This window comes from Nerophis lumbriciformis, linkage group LG22 (genome assembly GCF_033978685.3).
Source record: "Nerophis lumbriciformis linkage group LG22, RoL_Nlum_v2.1, whole genome shotgun sequence".
Classification (NCBI taxonomy): Eukaryota; Metazoa; Chordata; class Actinopteri; order Syngnathiformes; family Syngnathidae; genus Nerophis; species Nerophis lumbriciformis.
The window spans coordinates 33,990,762-34,016,128 of NC_084569.2; the positions used below are offsets into that span (position 1 = coordinate 33,990,762).

At 40.4% G+C, this 25,367-nt stretch overlaps 1 protein-coding gene across 2 annotated transcripts in view; it reads left to right on the plus strand.

Moving 5' to 3' along the window:
• The window catches only part of fbxl16 (F-box and leucine-rich repeat protein 16), a 101,258-nt gene that overhangs the window by 8,154 nt on the left and 67,737 nt on the right, over positions 1-25,367 (plus strand). Inside the window, exon 1 of one of the 2 annotated variants that reach the window (XM_061973774.2) lies at positions 21,503-21,757. The exons of the other annotated variant lie outside the window; for it this stretch is intronic. Within the exon in view, the coding sequence (XP_061829758.2) occupies positions 21,735-21,757 (23 nt within the window). The 5' untranslated portion in view covers positions 21,503-21,734. Of the gene's footprint in view, positions 1-21,502; positions 21,758-25,367 lie in introns of those variants that run through there. 2 annotated transcript variants of the gene reach the window in all.

Here is a 25,367-nt window from a genome sequence, read left to right on the forward strand (position 1 = left end):
CATCACATTAGTAAAAATGACAATGAATTTTACGGTATACTACAGCATATTACTGTAAATTGACTACTATTTTTTGGCGTTAAAATTTTGTTGACTGAGCTGCCATATTTTTATGTATTACTGTACAAACCCCGTTTCCATATGAGTTGGGAAATTGTGTTAGATGTAAATATAAACGGAATACAATGATTTGCAAATCATATTCAACCCATATTCAGTTGAATATGCTACAAAGACAACATATTTGATGTTCAAACTGATAAACCTTTTTTCTTTTTTGCAAATAATCATTAACTTTAGAATTTGATGCCAGCAACACGTGACAAAGAAGTTGGGAAAGGTGGCAATAAATACTGATAAAGTGGAAGGAATGCTCATCAAACACTTATTTGGAACATCCCACAGGTGAACAGGCAAATTGGGAACAGGTGGGTGCCATGATTGGGTATAAAAGTAGATTCCATGAAATGCTCTGTCATTCACAAACAAGGATGGGGCGAGGGTCACCACTTCGTCAACAAATGCGTGAGCAAATTGTTGAACAGTTTAAGAAAAACCTTTGTCAACCAGCTATTGCAAGGAATTTAGGGATTTCACCATCTACGGTCTGTAATATCATCAAAGGGTTCAGAGAATCTGGAGAAATCACTGCACGTAAGCAGCTAAGCCCGTGACCTTCGATCCCTCAGGCTGTACTGCATCAACAAGCAACATCAGTGTGTAAAGGATATCACCACATGGGCTCAGGAACACTTCAGAAACCCACTGTCAGTAACTACAGTTGGTCGCTACATCTGTAAGTGCAAGTTAAAACTCTCCTATGCAAGGTGAAAACTGTTTATCAACAACACCCAGAAATGCCGTCGGCTTCGCTGGGCCTGAGCTCATCTAAGATGGACTGATACAAAGTGGAAAAGTGTTCTGTGGTCTGACGAGTCCACATTTCAAATTGTTTTTGGAAACTGTGGACGTCGTGTCCTCCGGACCAAAGAGGAAAGGAACCATCCGGATTGTTATAGGCGCAAAGTTGAAAAGCCAGCATCTGTGATGGTATGGGGGTGTATTAGTGCCCAAGACATGGGTAACTTACACATCTGTGAAGGCACCATTAATGCTGAAAGGTACATACAGGTTTTGGAGCAACATATGTTGCCATCCAAGCAACGTTACCATGGACGCCCCTGCTTATTTCGGCAAGACAATGCCAAGCCACGTGTTACATCAACGTGGCTTCATAGTAAAAGAGTGCGGGTACTAGACTGGCCTGCCTGTAGTTCAGACCTGTCTCCCATTGAAAATGTGTGGCGCATTATGAAGCCTAAAATACCACAACGGAGACCCCCGGACTGTTGAACAACTTAAGCTGTACATCAAGCAAGAATGGAAAGAATTCCACCGGAGAAGCTTAAAAAATGTGTCTCCTCAGTTCCCAAACGTTTACGGAGTGTTGTTAAAAGGAAAGGCCATGTAACACAGTGGTGAACATGCCCTTTCCCAACTACTTTGGCACGTGTTGCAGCCATGAAATTCTAAGTTAATTATTATTTGCAAAAAAAAAAAAAAAGTTTATGAGTTTGAACATCAAATATGTTGTCTTTGTAGCATATTCAACTGAATATGGGTTGAAAATGATTTGCAAATCATTGTATTCCGTTTATATTTACATCTAACACAATTTCCCAACTCATATGGAAACGGGGTTTGTAAATGGAAAAATTATACATTTGTTTTTACGGTGGAAAAAACTGGCGGCTAAGTTTCCAGAATAAAAAAGGAACTTGTACTGTTTTTCCATTAACAGTATAATGTTGTAAAAATTAAAATAGTAAAATTCTTTTTCTGTAAAAAACAAAAAACAAAATAGTGGTGCTGTTTTTATATTTACTGTAAAATGTAAGAAATTAAAATAACTATATTTTACAGTAACATTTTGTAAATGTAAAGTCTTTACTGTAAAATCGACAGTCTACTCAAAACAATTTGCATAATTAATAATGAAATCCAGAGGCAAATTCATACATTATTTGCTGTTACAAGCGGCCCTCTGATGGCAGCCATGTGGCCCTCAGTGAAAACCAGTTTGATATCCCTGTTCTAGTGGTATACGCCAAATAATCACTTAATTAAAACAGTTTTCCCCCCAATATTCAAACACAGTGTTACTGTTCAAACTGTGTAGTCACAATATATTTGCTTAATAAAAAACACTGCCTTGTTTTTAATGAATACTTAGCCCTACTGCAATACTGTATTTTAATGTTGATCATTTGTCATGTCTGTGTAATCATGTTTTGTGTTAAGTCATGTTTTTGTTTAGTTATAGGACTCTTTAGTTTCTGTCTTTTCACTCCCTTGTCTTGTTTCCATGATTACCCCATTAGTTTCACCTGTTCCACGTTTGGACTCATTGTGCACTCTTGTTTGTCACCATAGCAACCATTAGTTTTCACCTGTCACGTCACGCACCTGCTTTCACTAATCATGTCCATAGTATTTAAGTTCATTCATTTTCTGTTGTTCGTCCTGACGACCTCACACCACATTTATGCTCTGTCCATTTTTTCATGTCCATGTTCACGCTGCTCCTTTTTTGTCCATGCCAAGTAAGTTTTCTTTATTCAAGCCATAGTTTGCAAGTTTTGTTTAATTGTTCATAGTTTATTCTCCGCCACTGTGCGCGCTTTTTGTTTGATCTTTTTTTTGGATTTATAGTTAATAAATAAATCATGTACCTTCATTCCCGTCTCGCCCGTGCCAACTTTCCGTTGCATCTCGGAAAATCAAACTCCCAAGATCAAGTCCTGACATCATTATGGTGGGACTCGGATAGCCAAATGTTTTCTAAGGCGGGACTTGGTGAAATAAGTTTGAGAACCACTGATTTAGACCTCTCAAATCTGGACCAAACTATCCCACAGACCAGGAAGGTTTAAAAACAGTTTTTTTTTAAATTTCATGTGTCTTTATTGCATTTTTATGAGTTTCACACATCCTTCAGTGTGCAAGTCTAATCCAAATCTGAGAACTTTAAATTCTGTGATTTTTAATCTGGACCTGGACTAATCTATAGTCTACATGCCTATAGAGCAGGGGTGTCAAACTCAAATACAGAGTGAGCCAAAATTTAAAACTGAACAAAGCCGCGGGCCAAGGTTGAACAAATTAACCTTTTAATAGGGACCCAAACAAGTTTTGCATTGAATATTGAACAAGCAAGGCTTATATAACTTTATAATGACATGCAAAATCAAGTTTCAAATAATAATAATAATAATTAAAAAATATCAATGGCATATCAAATACAATTTAAATAAAAATAGAATGCCTCTTTTCTATTTGCAGCCTTCTGAGGTAAATATCAACATTCACTTTTTCCACAAGCTAATAAATTTGAAAATAAAATAATGAATAAACCAACCATTCAGGACTTTAAACTGCTCAGTTTGCAACACACTGATCTAATCTGATGTGCCCAAGCCAGATACCTGCCATCTTTTCTTGGATGCTAGTACATTAATGTCGGGGCTCAGGCTTTGAGCTGAGGCAACCTTCATTATCGAACGAAGGTGTTCATCAGTCATTATTTCTCGTCCACCCGGACCACAGTCTTGGGGGCGTGCCTTAAATGCACTGCCTTTAACGTACTCTACGAGCTATCGTCACGTCCGCTTTTCATCCATTCTAACATCGTTCAGACCCAGTCACAAGATATGTGCGGCTTCTGTACGCACACACGAGCGAATTAAACGCATACTTCATCAACAGCGATACAGGTTACACTGAGGGTGCCAGTATAAAAAACTTTAACACTGTTAGAAATATCCGCCACACTGTAAATCCACACTAAACAAGAATGACAAACACATTTCGGGAGAACATCCACACCGTAACACAACATAAACACAACAGAACAAATACCCAGAATCCTTTGCAGCACTAACTAGCAATCGGAGGGTTGCTGGTTGCTGGGGTTCAATCCCCACCTTTTACCATCCTAGTCACGTCTGTTGTGTCCTTGGGCAAGACACTTCACCTCTTGCTCCTGATGGCTGCTGGTTAGCGCCTTGCATGGCAGCTCCCGCCATCAGTGTGTGAATGTGTGTGTGAATGGGTGAATGTGGAAATACTGTCAAAGCGCTTTGAGTACCTTGAAGGTAGAAAAGCGCTAATACAAGTATAACCCATTTATCATTTATTATAACTCTTCTGGGACGCTACAAAATACACCCCCGCTACCACCAACCCCCCCTAACCCTAACCCTAACCCCCTAACCCCCTAACCCTAACCCCCTAACCCTAACCCTAACCCCCTAACCCTAACCCTAACCACCAACCCCCCCCCCACACACACACACACCTTGCAGCGTCCCGGAAGAATTGCAAAGGATTCTGGGTATTTGTTCTGTTGTGTTTATGTTGTGTTACGGTGCGGATGTTCGCCCGAAATGTGTTTGTCATTCTTGTTTGGTGTGGATTCACAGTGTGGCGTATATTTCTAACAGTGTTAAAGTTTTTTATTTGGCTACCCTCAGTGTAACCTGTATTGCTGTTGATGAAGTATGCGTTGCATTCAATTGTGTGTGCGTGCTGAAGTTTGGAAGACTCCCGGGAGGGTTGGCAAGTATTAGAATTAGCGGTGAATGCGGTGTTACCGCGGCACCGCTGCAATATATAATTGGCGGACCAGCTTTAGTGTTAATTTGATATCATATTGTAGAGGGTTACACGTGTCTTTATTGCATGTTCATCAAATAGATGAAAGGTTTCACAAACCATAAAACGTTGTCATGACAACATTTCTTTATAGTGTTGTCTTATATAGCGTTGTCTTATTTTGCACTAGTACTATCTAAGGGTGTAACGGTACGCAACAATTTGGGTTCGGTACGTACCTCGGTTTAGAGGTCACGGTTCGGTTCATTTTCGGTACAGTAAGAAAACAACAAAATATACATTTTCTGGTTATTTATGTGGAAAATACCCTTTCACTGGGGACGGAGGTAGCAGGTATGGCGAGGTAGTGCCTGGCTAACTTGGCAGTAAGAGGATATATGGGCTCATTGTTCTTCCACCATAGAAGTGGCTCAAAATCTAGTTTTTAATGCAATATGGTCTTAAATCTGCTGCTATAAAAACATTTCTTATTGCTTTAGCCCTGCCTGACTCGCCGAGGAGAGGCTGCTTGAATGCGGTGTTTGTACCACGCTCGTCTTTCTCTTCGTTGAAGCGATGTTATCCATTGTTGTATCCCACCGCAAAACCGAAATGTTCCCAAACGTTAGATCTTAGCGAGGCAGGAGGGTCTTCCAGCTCTGGCTTTTTTGCATGTTGAAGTAGCCCGGTCGTTGCTAGCATGCCGTGTGTTGTGCCTCAGTTTACACAACGTGCGGTACGCTACTTAATATGTCCGTGTGGAAACTCGTTCGGTACACCTCCGAACCCCCCGTACCGAAACGGTTCAATACAAATACACGTACCGTTACACCCTTAACAGTACCACATAAGATATGTTTTAATTGCTGTTGCGTTTTAATTGATTTTTAAATGCGCCAGAAAATAACCCGTTTTGTATACTGTTGATGTGACTCAATGCACAGTAGTGCGTAAATATGTTTCTGTATAATATTTCTTCAGCAATGGTCATGTGGGGACATCAATGATGGTATTTTGAGAGGCGATCATTGAAGTCGGACATCACTGAAGGCCTAGGTGGGAAACGCACATGGAAACTGTTTCTACAAACATTTGTGAAAGAATGGGCCGATTTCCAGCGTGGAACTGTCATAGGATGCCACCTGTGCAACAAATCCAGTCGTGAAATTTCCTCGCGCCTAAATATTCCAGAGTCAACTGTCGGCTTTATTATAAGAAAATGGAAGAGTTTGGGAACAACAGCAACTCAGCCATGTAGTGGTAGGCCACGTAAACTGACAGAGAGGGGTCGGCGGATGCTGAAGCGCATAGTGCAAAGAGGTCGCCGACTTTCTACAGAGCTCCAAACTTCATGTGACCTTCCAATTAGCCCACGTACAGTACGCAGAGAGCTTCGTGGAACGGGTTTCCATGGCCGAGCAGCTGCATCTAAGCCATACATCACCAAGTCCAATGCAAAGCGTTGGATACAGTGGTTTAAAGCACTGTAGAGCAGTGGAGACACTTTTCCATCTGGCATCTGATGGACGAGTCTGGGTTTGGAGGTTGCCAGGAGAACGGTACATTTCGGACTGCATTGTGCCGAGTGAGAAATTTGGTGGAGGAGGAATTATGGTGTGGGGTTGTTTCTCAGGAGTTGGGCATGGCCCCTTAGTTCCAGTGAAAGGAACTTTGAATGCTCCAGGATACCAAAACATTTTGGACAATTCCATGCTCCCAACCTTGTGGGAACAGTTTGGAGCGGGCCCCTTCCTCTTCCAACATGACTGTGCACCAGTGCACAAAGCAAGGTCCATAAAGACATGGATGACAGAGTCTGGTGTGCACAGAGTCCTGACCTGAACCCGATAGAACACCTTTGGGATGAATTAGAACGGAGACTGAGATCCGGGACTTCTCGACCAACATCAGTGTGTGACCTCACCAATGCGCTTTTGGGAGAATGGTGGAAAATTCCTATAGACACACTCTGCAACCTTGTGGACAGCCTTCCCAGAAGAGTTAAAGCTGTAATAGCTGCAAAAGGTGGAATGACATAAAAATAAACCCTATGGGTTAGAAATGGGATGGCACTTCAAGTTCATATGTGAGTCAAGGCATGTGGCCAAACACTTTTGGCAATATAGTGTATATAGATGGACCCCTATGACCATTACACCTAGATAGGCTACTGTCAACAACTTGTGATCTGATTGGCTATTACAACTGTCTCTCAACTCTGTGTTCTCTAATTCATTCGCTAACAGTCCCGATGAGTACCCAATCACAGGAGAAACTCATAGGTATCCATATCAAACCTTGTGGCCACCTACATCAGCAGCCAAAAGAGTAGCCTTAAATACTATACATCAATTAAAGATGCACTAATGATCAAAGGACTTGGAGAAGGCATTCGACCGTGTACCCCGGGAAGTCCTGTGGGGAGTGCTCAGAGAGTATGGGGTAACGGACTGTCTGATTGTGGCGGTCCGCTCCCTGTATAATCAGTGTCAGAGCTTGGTCCGCATTGCCGGTAGTAAGTCGGACCCGTTTCCAGTGAGGGTTGGACTCCGCCAAGGCTGCCCTTTGTCACCGATTCTGTTCATAACCTTTATGGGCAGAATTTTTAGGCGCAGTCAGGGCGTTGAGGGGATCTGGTTTGGTGGCTGCAGGATTAGGTCTCTGCTTTTTGCAGATGATGTGGTCCTGATGGCTTCATCTGGCCAGGATCTTCAGCTCTCGCTGGATCGGTTCGCAGCCGAGTGTGAAGCGACTGGGATGAGAATCAGCACCTCCAAGTCCGAGTCCATGGTTGTCGCCCGGGAAAGGGTGGAGTGCCATCTCCGGGTTGGGAAGGAGATCTTTCCCCAAGTGGAGGAGTTCAAGTACCTCGGAGTCTTGTTCACGAGTGAGGGAAGAGTAAATCGTGAGATCGACAGGCGGATTGGTGCGGCGTCTTCAGTAATGCGGACGCTGTATCGATCCGTTGTGGTGAAGAAGGAGCTGAGCCGGAAGGCAAAGCTCTCGATTTACCGGTCGATCTACGTTCCCATCCTCACCTATGGTCTGGCTTGGGTCATGACCGAAAGGACAAGATCACGGGTACAAGCGGCCGAAATGAGTTTCCTCCGCCGGGTGGCGGGGCTCTCCCTTAGAGATAAGGTGAGAAGCTCTGCCATCCGGGTTGAGCTCAAAGTAAAGCCGCTGCTCCTCCACATGGAGAGGAGCCAGATGAGGTGGTTCGGGCATCTGGTCAGGATGCCACCCGAACGCCTCCCTAGGAAGGTGTTTCGGGCACGTCCGACCGGTAGGAGGCCACAGGGAAGACCCAGGACACGTTGGGAAGACTATCTCTCCCGGCTGGCCTGGGAACGCCTCGGGATCCCCCTGGAGGAGCTGGACGAAGTGGCTGGGGAGAGGGAAGTCTGGGTCTTCCCTGCTTAGGCTGCTGCCCCCGCGACCTGACCTCGGATAAGCGGAAGAAGATGGATGGATGGATGGATGGATGGATGATGATCAAAGGGTGAGATGCCCAATAAGCTAATGAGTAATTGGGAATAATTGTTCAACGCCAGCAGCTCGGTGGCAGAGGGGTTAGTGCATCGGCCTCACAATACGAAGGTCCTGAGTAGTCTTGGGTTCAATCCCGGGCTTGGGATCTTTCTGTGTGGAGTTTGCATGTTCTCCCCGTGACTGCGTGGGTTCCCTCCGGGTACTCCGGCTTCCTCCCACTTCCAAAGACATGCACCTGGGGATAAGTTGATTGGCAACACTAAATTGGCCCTAGTGTGTGAATGTGAGTGTGAATGTTGTCTGTCTATCTGTGTTGGCCCTGCGATGAGATGGCGACCTGTCCAGGGTGTACCCTACCTTCCGCCCGATTGTAGCTGAGATAGGCTCCAGCGCCCCCCGCGACCCCAAAGGGAATAAGCGGTAGAAAATGGATGGATGGATGGATGTTCAACGCCAGGGAATGGACAAAAACAAGGTGGACTGATGGAACACAAAAAGCTGAAGAGATTGATATCTGGACTCAGTTTATTCAACAATAATAACCGATAATGTCAAAGTGAATTACAGTAAAATGGAAAAAAACCTAAATATAGACTCCTGGGATTAGTGCTGCATAAATGCCGGATTTGCCGGAGTGTGGCATTTATCTAACTTAATGCGTGATCCTTACTAATATGATTTCAAGATATCATGACGTGATATCACTTTGATGCCGCTGATAAGCCCAGAGAGGAAGTCGCCGGCTGTGTTTGTCATGAATGATTCATTACCGCATCAACCAGATTGATCAGTCTTTTTTGTAAGCCGTGTTGCACTCTGCTTCGAGCGTAATATACACACTCTTTGATATACACGCAGTACTCTCCCATCATGCATCTGTGGTAAGGCTGCACAATTGATGGAATTGGAATTTTGGCCGCTGCGATTAAATGAGGGTGAGCGTCTGCGATATCAACATTTTTAAAAACCTTATATGTAGAAAGGTTTTGTTAAGAAACCATTCTGAGCCATATCTTATTTAGTTTTTATTTTATATATGTTGACCACATTAACCCTGGCAATGGACCCCGTGTGTATATGTATGTTATGCCATTGTTTACAAATTTGGTAAATAAATAACCAAAAAATTCATATTTTGTTGTTTTCTTACTGTACCGAAAATTAACCGAACCGTGACCTCTGAACCGAGGTACGTACCGAACCAAAGTTTTTGTGTACCGTTACACCCCTAATACAAAGTATTTCAACGGTTGGAATCTGCGCTTTTGCATGATATACTAGTTACTATGGTCATCTAATTAGTTACTATGGTCATCTAATTAGTTACTATGGTCATCTAATTAGTTACTATGGTCATCTAATTAGTTGCTATGGTCATCTAATTAGTTACTATGGACATCTAATTAGTTACTATGGACATCCAATGAGTTACTATGGACATCCAATTAGTTACTATGGACATCTAATTAGTTACTATGGTCATCTAATTAGTTACTATGGTCATCTAAGTCTCAGCAGCTCAGACCAGGCACCAAGTAGTGTGGGTGGGGAGCGTTTCCACAGAGTGTTTCCAGAGCGGCCAGCCTGAAATGTGGGTGTCAGGGACAGACGTGAAGGAGATTTTTACAACAAAGTTCTAAAGCTTATAAGTGATGTATCAGATTGTAGGTGGGCTTTTTTTTTTACCCTTCACATTCATATTTCACTGTTTGTTGCATTTTTGTTAAATAGAGTTAAGTTTCGTTGTACTTGTGCAATGACAATAAAGACCTATCTATCTATCTATCTATGGTGCTTTTCTCTAGTGACTCAAAGCGCTTTACATAGTGAAACCCAATATCTAAGTTACATTTAAACCAGTGTGGGTGGCACTGGGAGCAGGTGGGTAAAGTGTCTTGCCCAAGGACACAACGGCAGCGACTAGGATGGCGGAAGCGGGAATCGAACCTGCAACCCTCAAGTTGCTGGCACGGCCACTCTGCCAACCGAGCTATACCGTCCCTACGTCCGTGTACACGGACGTAGGGAGAAGTACAGAGCGCCAATAAACCTTAAAGGCATTGCCTTTGCGTGCCGGCCCAGTCACATGATATCTACGGCCTTTCACACACACAAGTGAATGCAATGCGTACTTGGTCAACAGACATAAAGGTCACACTGAGGGTGGCCGTATAAACAAGTTTAACACTGTTACAAATATACACCACACTGTGAACCCACACCAAACAAGAAGGACAAACACATTTCGGGAGAACATCCGCACCGTAACACAACATAAACACAACAGAACAAATACCCAGAATCCCATGCAGTCCTAACTCTTCCGGGCTGCAATATACACCCCTGCTACCACCAAAAAGTGGACGCGACGACAGGTTGTAGAGGAAGTTAAAGGCAGTGCTATCACGGCACGCCCTTAATATTATTGTCCCGGTGAAAATCGGGACAAATTTGGGAGAATGGTTGCCCCGGGAGATTTTCGGGAGGGGCACTGAAATTCGTGAGTCTCCCGGAAAAATCAGGAGGGTTGGCAAGTATGTTGCTAGGGCAGAATAGCCATTCAAAGAAGGTGAATTCATTAAAAAGTGCATGATAGATTTTTTTAAGAAATCTTTTCTTGCGGCCCAGCCTCACCCAGTTTCTGCATCCAGTGGCCCCCAGGTAAATTGAGTTTGAGACCTCTGCCTTAAAAGGCACTGCCTTTGCGTGCCGGCCCAGGCACATAATATCTACAGCTTTCCACACACACAAGTGAATGCAAGGCATACTTGGTCAACAGACATACAGGTCACACTGAGGGTGGCCGTATAAACAACTTTAACACGGTTACAAATATGCGCCACACTGTGAACCCACACCAAACAAGAATGACAATCACATTTCGGGAGAACATCCGCACCGTAACACAACAGAACAAATACCCAGAATCCCATGCAGCCCTAACTCTTCCGGGTTGCAATATACACCCCTGCTACCACCAAAAAGTGGACGCGACGACAGGTTGTAGAGGAAGTTAAAGGCAGTGCTATCACGGCACGTCCTTAATATTATTGTCCCGGTGAAAATCGGGACAAATTTAGGAGAATGGTTGCCCCGGGAGATTTTCGGGAGGGGCACTGAAATTCGTGAGTCTCCCGGAAAAATCAGGAGGGTTGGCAAGTATGTTGCTAGGGCAGAATAGCCATTCAAAGAAGGTGAATTCATTAAAAAGTGCATGATAGATTTTTTTAAGAAATCTTTTCTTGCGGCCCAGCCTCACCCAGTTTCTGCATCCAGTGGCCCCCAGGTAAATTGAGTTTGAGACCTCTGCCTTAAAAGGCACTGCCTTTGCGTGCCGGCCCAGGCACATAATATCAACGGCTTTCCACACACACAAGTGAATGCCATGCATACTTGGTCAACAGACATACAGGTCACACTGAGGGTGGCCGTATAAACAACTTTAACACGGTTACAAATATGCGCCACACTGTGAACCCACACCAAACAAGAATGACAAACACATTTCGGGAGAACATCCGCACCGTAACACAACATAAACACAACAGGACAAATACCCAGAATCCCATGCAGCCCTAACTCTTCCGGGACGCTACAATATACACACCCCGCTACCCCCTAACAACTCCACCTCACTCTCGAGCATGTCCCAAATTCCAAGCTGATGTTTTGAGGCATGCTAAAAAAAATAATGCACTTTGTGACTTCAATAATAAATATGGCAGTGCCATGTTGGCACTTTTTTCCATAACTTGAGTTGATTTATTTTGGAAAACCTTGTTACATTGTTTAATGCATCCAGCGGGGCATCACAACAAAATTAGGCATAATAATGTGTTAATTCCACGACTACATATATCGGTATCGGTTGATATCGGAATCGGTAATTAAGAGTTGGATAATATCGGATATCGGCAAAAAAGCCATTATCGGACATCTCTACTCTAAACTTAATGGGTGTGTCCGTTACAAGTGACCAAGTGCGTGTTGTTGTTCTTCCCTAAGCTAGAACCGATGATTTGTTTCACTAAAGTTTGTTCCTCCGAATCCATCTGGAAACTCAATAGAAAAAGTTTGTTAAAGGTCAGTCACGTAACAAAACAACGAAAGTGATTGGTGGGCTGTGTCAGTTTCAGAACCACTGCCTTTCCATCTCAACCACACAGCCAACGCTAATTTGGTCACTTTCTGACATATATGAATACGCTCGGATTTTGGCAAAAATGGATTTATGATCTAGCTGGCATCTAAAATGACACAGACAATGTGTGCCCTCGGCTCTTTGTGTGCAGCTTGTTTTTCTCTGTGGTCCTGATCCAATAAGGATTTGCATGTTTTTAAAACATGTTTTTTTGTCCTGCAGCCACTCAGGCAAATCATATTATGTCCATATCTGCTGGTCAGATGTACTTTACAAAAGAGAAGTGTGGGATACTTCTCTTGTTGCCTTGTTTGTATTTGACTTTATTAAATGGATTTATATTGATGTTTGGCAGAGTCGGACCGGAGCAGGAGGAGATAGAAAGAAGGGGGAAAAAAAGACAAATATAGGGGTAATTACAGGGATAAGACAGAGGGACAACGAAAACAATAGAACAGCATCAGCAGATACGATATACATACATATTGGCTCTTAATTAGTCATTATTAAAGGCCTACTGAAACCCACTACTACCGACCACGCAGTCTGATAGTTTATATATCAATGATGAAATCTTAACATTGCAACACATGCCACTAAAGTGCAATTTTAAATTTTGCGCGAAATATCCTGCTGAAAACGTCTCGGTATGATGACGTCAGCACGTGACGTCACGGAGTGTGGAGGACATTTTGGGACAGCATGGTGGCCAGCTATTAAGTCGTCTGTTTTCATCGCAAAATTCCACAGTATTCTGGACATCTGTGTTGGTGAATCTTTTGCAATTTGTTCAATGAACAATGGAGGCGGCAAAGAAGAAAGCTGTAGGTGGGAAGCGGTGTATTGCGGCCGGCTGCAGCAACACAAACACAGCCGGTGTTTCATTGTTTACATTCCCGAAAGATGACAGTCAAGCTTTACCATTGGCCTGTGGAGAACTGGGACAACAGAGACTCTTACCAGGAGGACTTTGAGTAGGATGCGCAGACGCGGTACCGTGAGTACGCATGCAGCTGCGGCTTCCAAACATTTGATCGCTTGCCCGTACGTGCGTGCCGCTATGTGCATGTCACGTACGTAACTTTGGGGACTTTGGGGAAATATATGTGCTGTATGAACTTTGGGGAGGTGAACGGTACTTTGGGCTGTGGGATTGAGTGTGTTGTGCAGGTGTTTGAGTTGTATTGGCGGGTTATATGGACGGGAGGGGGGAGGTGTTTGTTATGCGGGATTAATTTGTGGCATATTAAATATAAGCCTGGTTGTGTTGTGGCTAATAGAGTATATATATGTCTTGTGTTTATTTACTGTTTTAGTCATTCCCAGCTGAATATCAGGTCCCACCCGCCTCTCAAAGCATCTTCCTTATCTGAATCGCTCCCACTGCCCTCTAGTCCTTCACTCTCACTTTCCTCATCCACAAATCTTTCATCCTCGCTCAAATTAATGGGGAAATCGTCACTTTCTCCGAATCGCTCTCGCTGCTGGTGGCCATGATTGTAAACAATGTGCGAATGTGAGGAGCTCCACAACCTGTGACGTCACGCTACTCGTCTGCTACTTCCGGTACAGGCAAGACTTTTTTTATCAGCGACCAAAAATTGTCGATGTTCTCTACTAAATCCTTTCAGCAAAAATATGGCAATATCGCGAAATGATCAAGTATGACACATAGAATGGACCTGCTATCCCCGTTTAAGTAAGAAAATCACATTTCAGTAGGCCTTTAAGTACTTATGAATGCCTTATTCTGCACATACATTAACTATTAACTAAGAGTGGAAATCGAGAGAAATTCGGGAGAATGGTTGTCTTGGGAAAATCGGGAGGGTTGGCAAGTATGAGTAGACCAACACACCCAGCGGACAACAAGGCACGGGAAGAGCAGGAGACAACCATCCCCCAAGAAAGAAAAGCCCAACCAAAAATGTTTTAAAATATTTAACGCATGCAAAGCTGATCTACAAAACGGCGTCTCGTAAATGAGCAAAATAGCAAGCACAATTCATCTTGCCCGTCTTGTCTTCATGAGTATGCAGAATATATGCTGATCATCAGACCGCCCCTTAAAGCAGGAGGAGAAGATGCAAATATTATCATTTAGCACTTGCAATGGGAATTAACAAGACTTAAACTGTTTGGGGCTAATCTACTAAGATGCAAATAACCCATGCTAAACAGCGTGTGCAAACTATAAGCACATTTTTGTTTGTCTAGAATGATCCAAATGCAAAGAAATGCACATTGCAAGACGTTTTTTCTTTTCTTTCCCCCCCATATATGAGATATACGGTATTACAAACCCCGTTTCCATATGAGTTGGGAAATTGTGTTAGATGTAAATATAAACGGAATACAATGATTTGCAAATCCTTTTCAACCCATATTCAATTGAATGCACTACAAAGACAACATATTTGATGTTCAAACTCATAAACTTTTTTTTTTTTGCAAATAATAATTAACTTTAGAATTTGATGCCAGCAACACGTGCCAAAGTAGTTGGGAAAAGGCATGTTCACCACTGTGTTACATGGCCTTTCCTTTTAACAACACAGTAAACGTTTGGGAACTGAGGAGACACATTTTTTAAGCTTCTCAGGTGGAATTATTTCCCATTCTTGCTTGTGTTATTTTAGGCTTCATAATGCGCCACACATTTTCAATGGGAGACAGGTCTGGACTACAGGCAGGCCAGTCTAGTACCCGCACTCTTTTACTATGAAGCCACGTTGATGTAACACGTGGCTTGGCATTGTCTTGCTGAAATAAGCAGGGGCGTCCATGGTAACGTTGCTTGGATGGCAACATTTGTTGCTCCAAAACCTGTATGTACCTTTCAGCATTAATGGTGCCTTCACAGATGTGTAAGTTACCCATGTCTTGGGCACTAATACACCCCCATACCATCACAGATGCTGGCTTTTCAACTTTGCGCCTATAACAATCCGGATGGTTCTTTTCGTCTTTGGTCCGGAGGACACGACGTCCACAGTTTCCAAAAACAATTTGAAATGTGGACTCGTCAGACCACAGAACACTTTTCCACTTTGTATCAGTTCATCTTAGATGAGCTCAGGCCCAGCGAAGCCGACGGCGTTTCTGGGTGTTGTTGATAAACGGTTTTCGCCTTGCATAGGAGACTTTTAACTTGCACTTACAGATGTAGCGACCAACTGTAGTTACTGACAGTGGGTTTCTGAAGTGTTCCTGAGCCCATGTGGTGATATCCTTTACACACTGATGTCGCTTGTTGATGCAGTACAGCCTGAGGGATCGAAGGTCACGGGCTTAGCTGCTTACGTGCAGTGATTTCTCCAGATTCTCTGAACACTTTGATGATATTACGGACCGTAGATGGTGAAATCCCTAAATTCCTTGCAATAGCTGGTTGAGAAAGGTTTTTCTTAAACTGTTCAACAATTTGCTCACGCATTTGTTGACAAAGTGGTGACCCTCGCCCCATCCTTGTTTGTGAATGACTGAGCATTTCATGGAATCTACTTTTATACCCAATCATGGCACCCACCTGTTCCCAATTTGCCTGTTCACCTGTGGGATGTTCCAAATAAGTGTTTGATGAGCATTCCTCAACTTTATCAGTATTTATTGCCACCTTTCCCAACTTCTTTGTCACGTGTTGCTGGCATCAAATTCTAAAGTTAATGATTATTTGCAAAAGAAAAAAATGTTTATCAGTTTGAACATCAAATATGTTGTCTGTAGCATATTCAACTGAATATGGGTTGAAAAGGATTCACAAATCATTGTATTCCGTTTATATTTACATCTAACACAATTTCCCAACTCATATGGAAACGGGGTTTGTATTTAATCTTACTCAGATTTCAGTTTTTGCAGTGCATCGTGTTCTATATTTAGCACATTTGGAGGGTATGTGCAAACTGGCACAATTGTGCACAAATGGCTCTGAGAAAGAGGCGATTCAGTGCAATGACATGACAGAGAGAGAGAGAATCCTTTGTGTGTGTGTGTGTCAACATATTTGTGTATGTCCAGAGACTTCGATGTACTAAAGGGGCTGTTTGCAACATTTACACAGATGCCTAGAGGGCGCTATCCTTTCAAAGCATTAGCATTGGGTGTTGTTAGCTACCGTATTTCCCGGACTATTGACCGCTACTTTTTTTCCCCCAAGCTTTGATCCCTGCGGTTTATACAAAGGTGCGGCTAATCTATGGATTTTTCTTTGCCAACGGCTAAATTGTGAAATGGACTAAGCAAAGAAATCAAACCATGTACTAAAATGATCCACTTTAGGAAACTGTTCCAACTCAAAAGTGTTTACAAAGTACAAGGAAGAATCCTTATAATCATCTTCAACTTTATTAGAAAAATGTTTTGTTTGGTTTTGTTTGATAATCCATGTTTTGGCCGTTTGAAAACAATTAAGTTTATTTGTAAATAAACATGAACAAAATCCTTCTATGTAAATATCTAATTTCAGAATGTACCGGTATATATCTGCAGCATATAGTCCGGTGCGGCTAAAATATAACAACTTATGTTTTCCTTCTAAAATTCAGTGGATGTCGCTTATAGTATGGAAAATACTGTAGAAATAGCAATCTCTCTGTCTAATGCCCCTCTTGTCCCCACAATTTCCCCCTCTGTCTTCTTTTTTTTCTCTTTCTATCCCCTCCTGCTCCGGCCCGGCTGCACCAAATGATAATATAAATACATTTAATAAAGTCAAATACAAATAAGGCAACAAGAGAAGTATCCTACACTTCTCTTTTGTAAAGTAAATCTGAACAGCCGATATGGGCATTGACATCAACTATATGATTTGCCTGAGGAGCTGGACAGGACAAAAAAAATAAAAAATAAAAATTAATTAAAATAAATAAATAAATAAATAGCGATTTGGATAGCTAGCGTTAGCGGTCATAGAATATATATTCTATAGTATGGAAAATACTGTAATAATAGCGGTTTGGCTAGCTAGCATTAGCGGTCATTGAATGTATATACTATAGTATGGAAAATACTGTAATAATAGTGGTTTGGATAGCTAGCGTTGTATATTCTATAGTATGGAAAATACTGTTATAATAGATATTTGGATAGCTAGCATTAGCATTCATTGAATGTATATACTATAGTATGGAAAATACTGTAATAATAGTGGTTTGGATAGCTAGCGTATATTCTATAGTATGGAAAATACTGTAATAATAGTGGTTTGGATAGCTAGCGTTAGCGGTCATAGAATGTATATTCTATTGTATGGAAAATACTGTAATAATAGCGGTTTGGCTAGCTAGCATTAGCGGTCATTGAATGTATATACTATAGTATGGAAAATACTGTAATAATAGCGGTTTGGATAGCTAGCGTTAGCGGTCATTGAATGTATATTCTATCATAACAACATGACTGCAGATTTTTTGTTGCTTCTCTTGGACTGTTTATGTACGTGTGCACGCGCTCTCTGCACATAGTTGTTGATGAGACAGGGTGAGTGATCGCTGTAAACACCAATTATTGTGTTCAGGCCGGTAAAAAAAAAAAAAATTACATAAGTTTAGTAATTGTGAAAAATATGGACCCTTTTAAAACAAATGTGTTCTGTTACAGCGCTAATGGTAACACAAGCTAGCCAATGGTGGTTTTGTTATATTTTGTGCATCAAAGAATGAAACTGTGAGCAAGTTTCAACAGCACCTTTAAGACTAAATTGCACCGAAATGTGATTGTGTTGAAATAGTCGTTAGTTTTTAGGTCTCAGTCCCGTGGTTGAGTGCATGACGATGATTTGTGTCCATTCCAGTGTTGTGCAGGTCTAAAATCTTGTCCTGGAGGTAATTGACAGCTTGAGACGAAGCAGAAGCAAAGTAGCTACCTGCTACCAAAGAGCTGCTAAAATAGGCTGTCTGCGTTAGCACTTCTAATAACAATATCACTCATATTTAGTACATTTTCAGGTCATGACATTAAAATGGAGAATTGTTTGTGGTTTCTGAATGTTTCTTAGAAGATTTTATGGGGATTTTATGAGATACAGTCTGGTGTGCCGTGGGAGATTATCTAATTTCTCCTATTTGGATTAAAAATATTTTTTGCAAACTAGTAATTATAATCTGCAAATGATGTGTTGTTGTTGAGTGTCGGTGCTGTCTAAAGCTCGGCAGAGTAACCGTGTAATACTCTTCCATATCAGTAGGTGGCAGCCGGTAGCTAATTGCTTTGTAGATGTCGGGAACAGCGGGAGGCAGTGTGCAGGTAAAAAGGTGTCTAATGCTTAAACCAAAAATAAACAAAAGGTGAGTGCCCCTAAGAAAAGGCATTGAAGCTTAGGGAAGGCTATACAGAACGAAATTAAAACTGAACTGGCTACAAAGTAAACAAAAACAGAATGCTGGACGACAGCAAAGACTTACTGTGGAGCAAAGACGGCGTCCACAATGTTCATCCGAACATGACATGACAATCAACAATGTCCACACAAAGAAGGATAAAAATAACTGAAATATTCTTCATTGCTAAAACAAAGTAGATGCGGGAAATATCGCTCAAAGGAAGACATGAAACTGTTACAGGAAAATACCAAAAAGAGAAAAAGCCACCAAAATAGGAGCGCAAGACAAGAACTAAAACACGACACACATGAAAACAGCAAAAAACTCCAAATAAGTCAGTGTGTGACGTGACAGGTGGTGACAGTACACCTACTTTGAGACAAGAGCTATAGTGATGCATGCTTGGTTATGGTTTAAAGTCATATCCAACAATTGCGACGACGACTTTTTACTGTCAACTGAGTTTCATTTTTTAATGATTTCTGCTGGTGGTGTGCCTCCGCATTTTTTTCAACACATAAAATGTGCCTTGGCTCAAACAAGGTTGAAAAACACTGCAATAGAGGACCCTCTATCTGTTGACTCAATTATTAGCTATTTATTTCCGATTTTGAATGCATAAAAAAAGCCCAGCATATGTGTTCTTGTCTTACGTAAGGATTGTAAATGATAAACAGCACATCTCTTTACACTTTTTTGCGTTATTTCCAGTATGACTGACCTGATGATACGGCCAGAGTGCTGAGGCGTTCCTCCAGTGGCGTCATCTGACACTGAATCTGCGGAATTTGCAGACGACGTTCGGAGCGAAATATTCAAAATGGTCGACTAAATTTGTGGCATTTTATGATGTTTAGACGGTATTTTCACATACTTTGCAGATTGTAAATACATTTGGATATGGTTTAATGCAGGGGTGTCAAACTCATTTTCATTGAGGGCCACATCCCAGTCATGGTTGCCCTCTGAGGGCCGCTTTTAACAATGACTATTGTATGAATATACAAACCCCGTTTCCATATGAGTTGGGAAATTGTGTTAGATGTAAATATAAACGGAATACAGTGATTTGCAAATCCTTTTCAACCCATATTCAATTGAATGCACTACAAAGATAACATATTTGATGTTCAAACTCAGAAACTTTATTTATTTTTGCAAATAATAATTAACTTAGAATTTCATGGCTGCAACACGTGACAAAGTAGTTGGGAAAGGGCATGTTCACCACTGTGTTACATGGCCTTTCCTTTTAACAACACTCAGTAAACGTTTGGGAACTGAGGAGACACATTTTTGAAGCTTCTCAGGTGGAATTCTTTCCCATTCTTGCTTGATGTACAGCTTAAGTTGTTCAACAGTCCGGGGGTCTCCGTTGTGCTATTTTAGGCTTCATAATGCGCCACACATTTTCAATGGGAGACAGGTCTGGACTACAGGCAGGCCAGTCTAGTACCCGCACTCTTTTACTATATAGCCACGTTGATGTAACACGTGGCTTGGCATTGTCTTGCTGAAATAAGCAGGGGCGTCCATGGTAACGTTGCTTGGATAGCAACATATGTTGCTCCAAAACCTGTATGTACCTTTCAGCATTAATGGCGCCTTCACAGATGTGTAAGTTACCCATGTCTTGGGCACTAATACACCCCCATACCATCACAGATGCTGGCTTTTCAACTTTGCGCCTATAACAATCCGGATGGTTCTTTTCCTCTTTGGTCCGGAGGACACGACGTCCAAAGTTTCCAAAAAAAATTTGAAATGTGGACTCGTCAGACCACAGAACACTTTTCCACTTTGTATCAGTCCATCTTAGATGAGCTAAGGCCCAGCGAAGCCGACGGCGTTCCTGGGTGTTGTCGATAAACGGTTTTCGCCTTGCATAGGATAATTTTAACTTGCACTTACAGATGTAGCGACCAACTGTAGTTACTGACAGTGGGTTTCTGAAGTGTTCCTGAGCCCATGTGGTGATATCCTTTACACACTGATGTCGCTTGTTGATGCAGTACAGCCTGAGGGATCGAAGGTCACGGGCTTAGCTGCTTACGTGCAGTGATTTCTCCAGATTCTCTGAACCCTTTGATGATTTTACGGACCATAGATGGTGAAATCCCTAAATTCCTTGCAATAGCTGGTTGAGAAAGATTTTTCTTAAACTGTTCAACATGTAGTCCAGACCTGTCTCCCATTGAAAATGTGTGGCGCATTATGAAGTCTAAAATAGCACAACGGAGACCCCCGGACTGTTGAACAACTTAAGCTGTACATCAAGCAAGAATGGGAAAGAATTCCACCTGAGAAGCTTCAAAAATGTGTCTCCTCAGTTCCCAAACGTTTACTGAGTGTTGTTAAAAGGAAAGGCCATGTAACACAGTGGTGAACATGCCCTTTCCCAACTACTTTGGCACGTGTTGCAGCCATTAAGTTAATTATTATTTGTAAAAAAAAAATAAAGTTTATGAGTTTGAACATCAAATATGTTGTCTTTGTAGCATATTCAACTGAATATGGGTTGAAAATGATTTGCAAATCATTGTAGTCCGTTTATATTTACATCTAACACAATTTCCCAACTCATATGGAAACGGGGTTTGTAGTACAGTTATTATTGAGAATGTACTTATTTTAAGGTATTTTTGTGTTCATTGAGGTTCGCTAATTTTACTTGTTTTGGAAAGTCTTGACAAGCCAAATTTTCTTGTTCTATTGGCAGATAATTTTGCTTAGTTCAAATAAAATACCCCTCATTTTTGTATTTTTTTTTCTCTTGTTTTTGAACACTGACTTTTTGCAGTGTAGAAATGGGTGGATAGAAATGGTGTTCATAAAGTGATAATAATACAAAATACGCAATTTGACTTGTTTTGTTTTTGTTTTGTTGCACCTCGTCAAAAGACCTTATGAGGTCACAAAGGACCTCACTTTATGATGTCGGTTGTTTTCATACTTTTTCTGTTATGAAGTTTACTGCTTTAGAGTAAAGGTATCGACTCGGTGTCTACATGTTGTTGTTTTTATGGTTTTTGTCGTCTTCCTGAGTGGATCGGGTGCATCAGGACTCCTTTTTCTAAGTTGCATTTTTTTTGTGATGACGCAAGAAGAGAGGCTGCGCAGAGCACATGCTATTCTTCACTTCACTACTGTGCGTAGTACATTTTGACACATTTGTTTTCCATTAGCACTTCACGCATACAAATGACCCAGAAAGCTCATTAGCGCTGCGGGATGACAAAGAATATTCCATATCAGAGTTGCTGGGTTTCACATGGACAAAGTCATTTGTGTTATGAATTGTTGTGACAGCTGTAGAGTCTAAAGTTGATTTGTCTTTTGTTACATAATCAATTGCTCTCGTTAAAGGCTGATTGCTAACTGGGGAAAAAACATTGAATTGTTTTGTCCTCAAACCTGAAAGGCACGGGTATCAAACTTATTTTCATTGAGGGCCAGTTATGGCGTTTTTAACAGTGATTTCTTCATGATATTATTACACAATTATTTATTAATTAGGTTTATATTTTTTTACACTGTAAAAAAACTAAGGGCCAGTTATGGCATCTAATAGTGATTTCTTCATGATATTATTACACAATTATTTATTAATTAGGTTTATATTTTTTTACACTGTAAAAGAACTAAGGGCCAGTTATGGCATCCAACAGTGATTTCTTCATGATATTATTACACAATTATTTATTAGGTTTATATTTTATTTACATAGTAAAAAAAAAAAAAAAAAATCATTAAGGTCCAGTTATGGCGTCTAACAGTGATTTCTTCCTGATATTATTACACAATTATTTATTAATTATGTTTATATTTTTTTTACGGTGTAAAAAAACTCATTGAGGGCCAGTTATGGCGTCTAGCAGTGATTTCTTCCTGATATTATTACACAATTATTTATTAATTAGGTTTATTTCTTTTTTTTACACTGTAAAACAACTCATTAAGGACCAGTTATGTCGTCTAATAGTGATTTCTTCATGATATTATTACACAATTATTTATTAATTATGTTTATATTTTTTTACGGTGTAAAAAAACTCATTGAGGGCCAGTTATGTCGTCTTAACAGTGATGTCTTCGTGATATTTCACAATCATTTACTAATTAGGTTTATATATTTTTCACACTGTAAAAAAACCTAATTGAGGGCCAGTTATGGCGTCTTGACAGTGATTTCTTCATGATATTATTACACAATTATTTATTAATTAGGTTTATATTTTTTTACACTGTGAAAAAACTAAGGGCCAGTTATGGCATCTAATAGTGATTTCTTCATGATATTATTACACAATTATTTATTAGGTTTATATTTTATTTACATAGTAAAAAAAAAAAAAACTCATTAAGGACCAGTTATGGCGTCTAACAGTGATTTCTTCCTGATATTATTACACAATTATTTATTAATTATGTTTATATTTTTTTTACGGTGTAAAAAAACAGATTGAGGGCCAGTTATGGCGTCTAACAGTGATTTCTTCCTGATATTATTACACAATTATTTATTAATTAGGTTTATTTCTTTTTTTACACTGTAAAAAAACTCATTAAGGACCAGTTATGTCGTCTAATAGTGATTTTTTTCATGATATTATTACACAATTATTTATAATTATGTTTATATTTTTTTACGGTGTAAAAAAACTCATTGAGGGCCAGTTATGGCGTCTTAACAGTGATGTCTTCGTGATATTATTTCACAATCATTTACTAATTAGGTTTATATTTTTTTTACACTGTAAAAAAAACTAATTGAGGGCCAGTTATGGCGTCTAATAGTGATTTCTTCTTGATATTACACAATTATTTATTAATTAGGTTTATATTTTTTTTACACTGTAAAAAAAACTGAGGACCAGTTATGGCATCTAACAGTGATTTCTTCATGATATTATTACACAATTATTTATTAGGTTTATATTTTATTTACATTGTAAAAAAAAATAAAAAAAATCATTAAGGTCCAGTTATGGCGTCTAACAGTGATTTCTTCCTGATATTATTACACAATTATTTATTAATTATGTTTATATTTTTTTTACGGTGTAAAAAAACTCATTGAGGGCCAGTTATGGCGTCTAGCAGTGATTTCTTCCTGATATTATTACACAATTATTTATTAATTAGGTTTATTTCTTTTTTTTACACTGTAAAAAAACTCATTAAGGACCAGTTATGTCGTCTAATAGTGATTTCTTCATGATATTATTACACAATTATTTATTAATTATGTTTATATTTTTTTACGGTGTAAAAAAACTCATTGAGGGCCAGTTATGTCGTCTTAACAGTGATGTCTTCGTGATATTTCACAATCATTTACTAATTAGGTTTATATATTTTTCACACTGTAAAAAAAACTAATTGAGGGCCAGTTATGGCGTCTTGACAGTGATTTCTTCATGATATTATTACACAATTATTTATTAATTAGGTTTATATTTTTTTACACTGTGAAAAAACTAAGGGCCAGTTATGGCATCTAATAGTGATTTCTTCATGATATTATTACACAATTATTTATTAGGTTTATATTTTATTTACATAGTAAAAAAAAAAAAAACTCATTAAGGACCAGTTATGGCGTCTAACAGTGATTTCTTCCTGATATTATTACACAATTATTTATTAATTATGTTTATATTTTTTTTACGGTGTAAAAAAACTCATTGAGGGCCAGTTATGGCGTCTAACAGTGATTTCTTCCTGATATTATTACACAATTACCCGTATTTTCCGCACTATAAGGCGCACCGGATTATTAGCCGCACCTTCAATAAATTACATATTTCATAACTTTGTCCACCAATAAGCCGCCCCGGACTATAAGCCGCGCCTACGCTGCGCTAAAGGGAATGTCAAAAAAACAGTCAGATAGGTCAGTCAAACTTTAATAATATATTAAAAACCAGCGTTCTAACAACTCTGTTCACTCCCAAAATGTACGCAAATGTGCAATCACAAACATAGTAAAATTCAAAATAGTGCAGAGCAATAGCAACATAATGTTGCTCGAACGTTAATGTCACAACACACAAAATAAACATAGCGCTCACTTTCTGAAGTTATTCTTCATTCGTAAATCCTTCGTCTTCGGTGTCCGAAGTGAAAAGTTGGGCAAATTTACGATCCACTGGCAGATGTTGGCGTCGTCTGGCGCTGCCTCCTCGTCTTAGTGAAGGTGTGTTCGCCTTCTGTCTTCCATTGTTCCCACGCAGTTAGCAGTCTAGCTTCGAATGCCCTGTTGACACCAATATCTAGCGGCTGGTGGTCTTTTGTCAATCCACCCGGAATGACGGCGAGTATTGAATTAAGTGCGTAAGCGTGTCTCTCAATGTGATGTTATGAGCTAGCAAATATAACAACTACACTACCCAGCATGCAACGATAGTGACGAGCATGCGCGGTAGCCCTGAGAAGCGTTGTTGTATGCTGGCAGTTAGAATGTGGTTATGAGCACGCTGTGAGTAAACGTTGAGAACTCAGTTAACACGCCTCGTCTGCATTATTTATAATTAGACAGACAACACACTTAATAGGAGCCATTTTGGGGTCTTTACATAAACACACAAATGGAAATGAAACGTCACATATCCCAGCATGCACCGCGCGCTTCTTCTACGGGGAAAAAAGATGGCGGCTGTTTACCGTAGTTGCGAGACCTAAACTTTATGAAAATGAATCTTAATATTTATCCATATATAAAGCGCACCGGGTTATAAGGCGCACTGTCAGCTTTT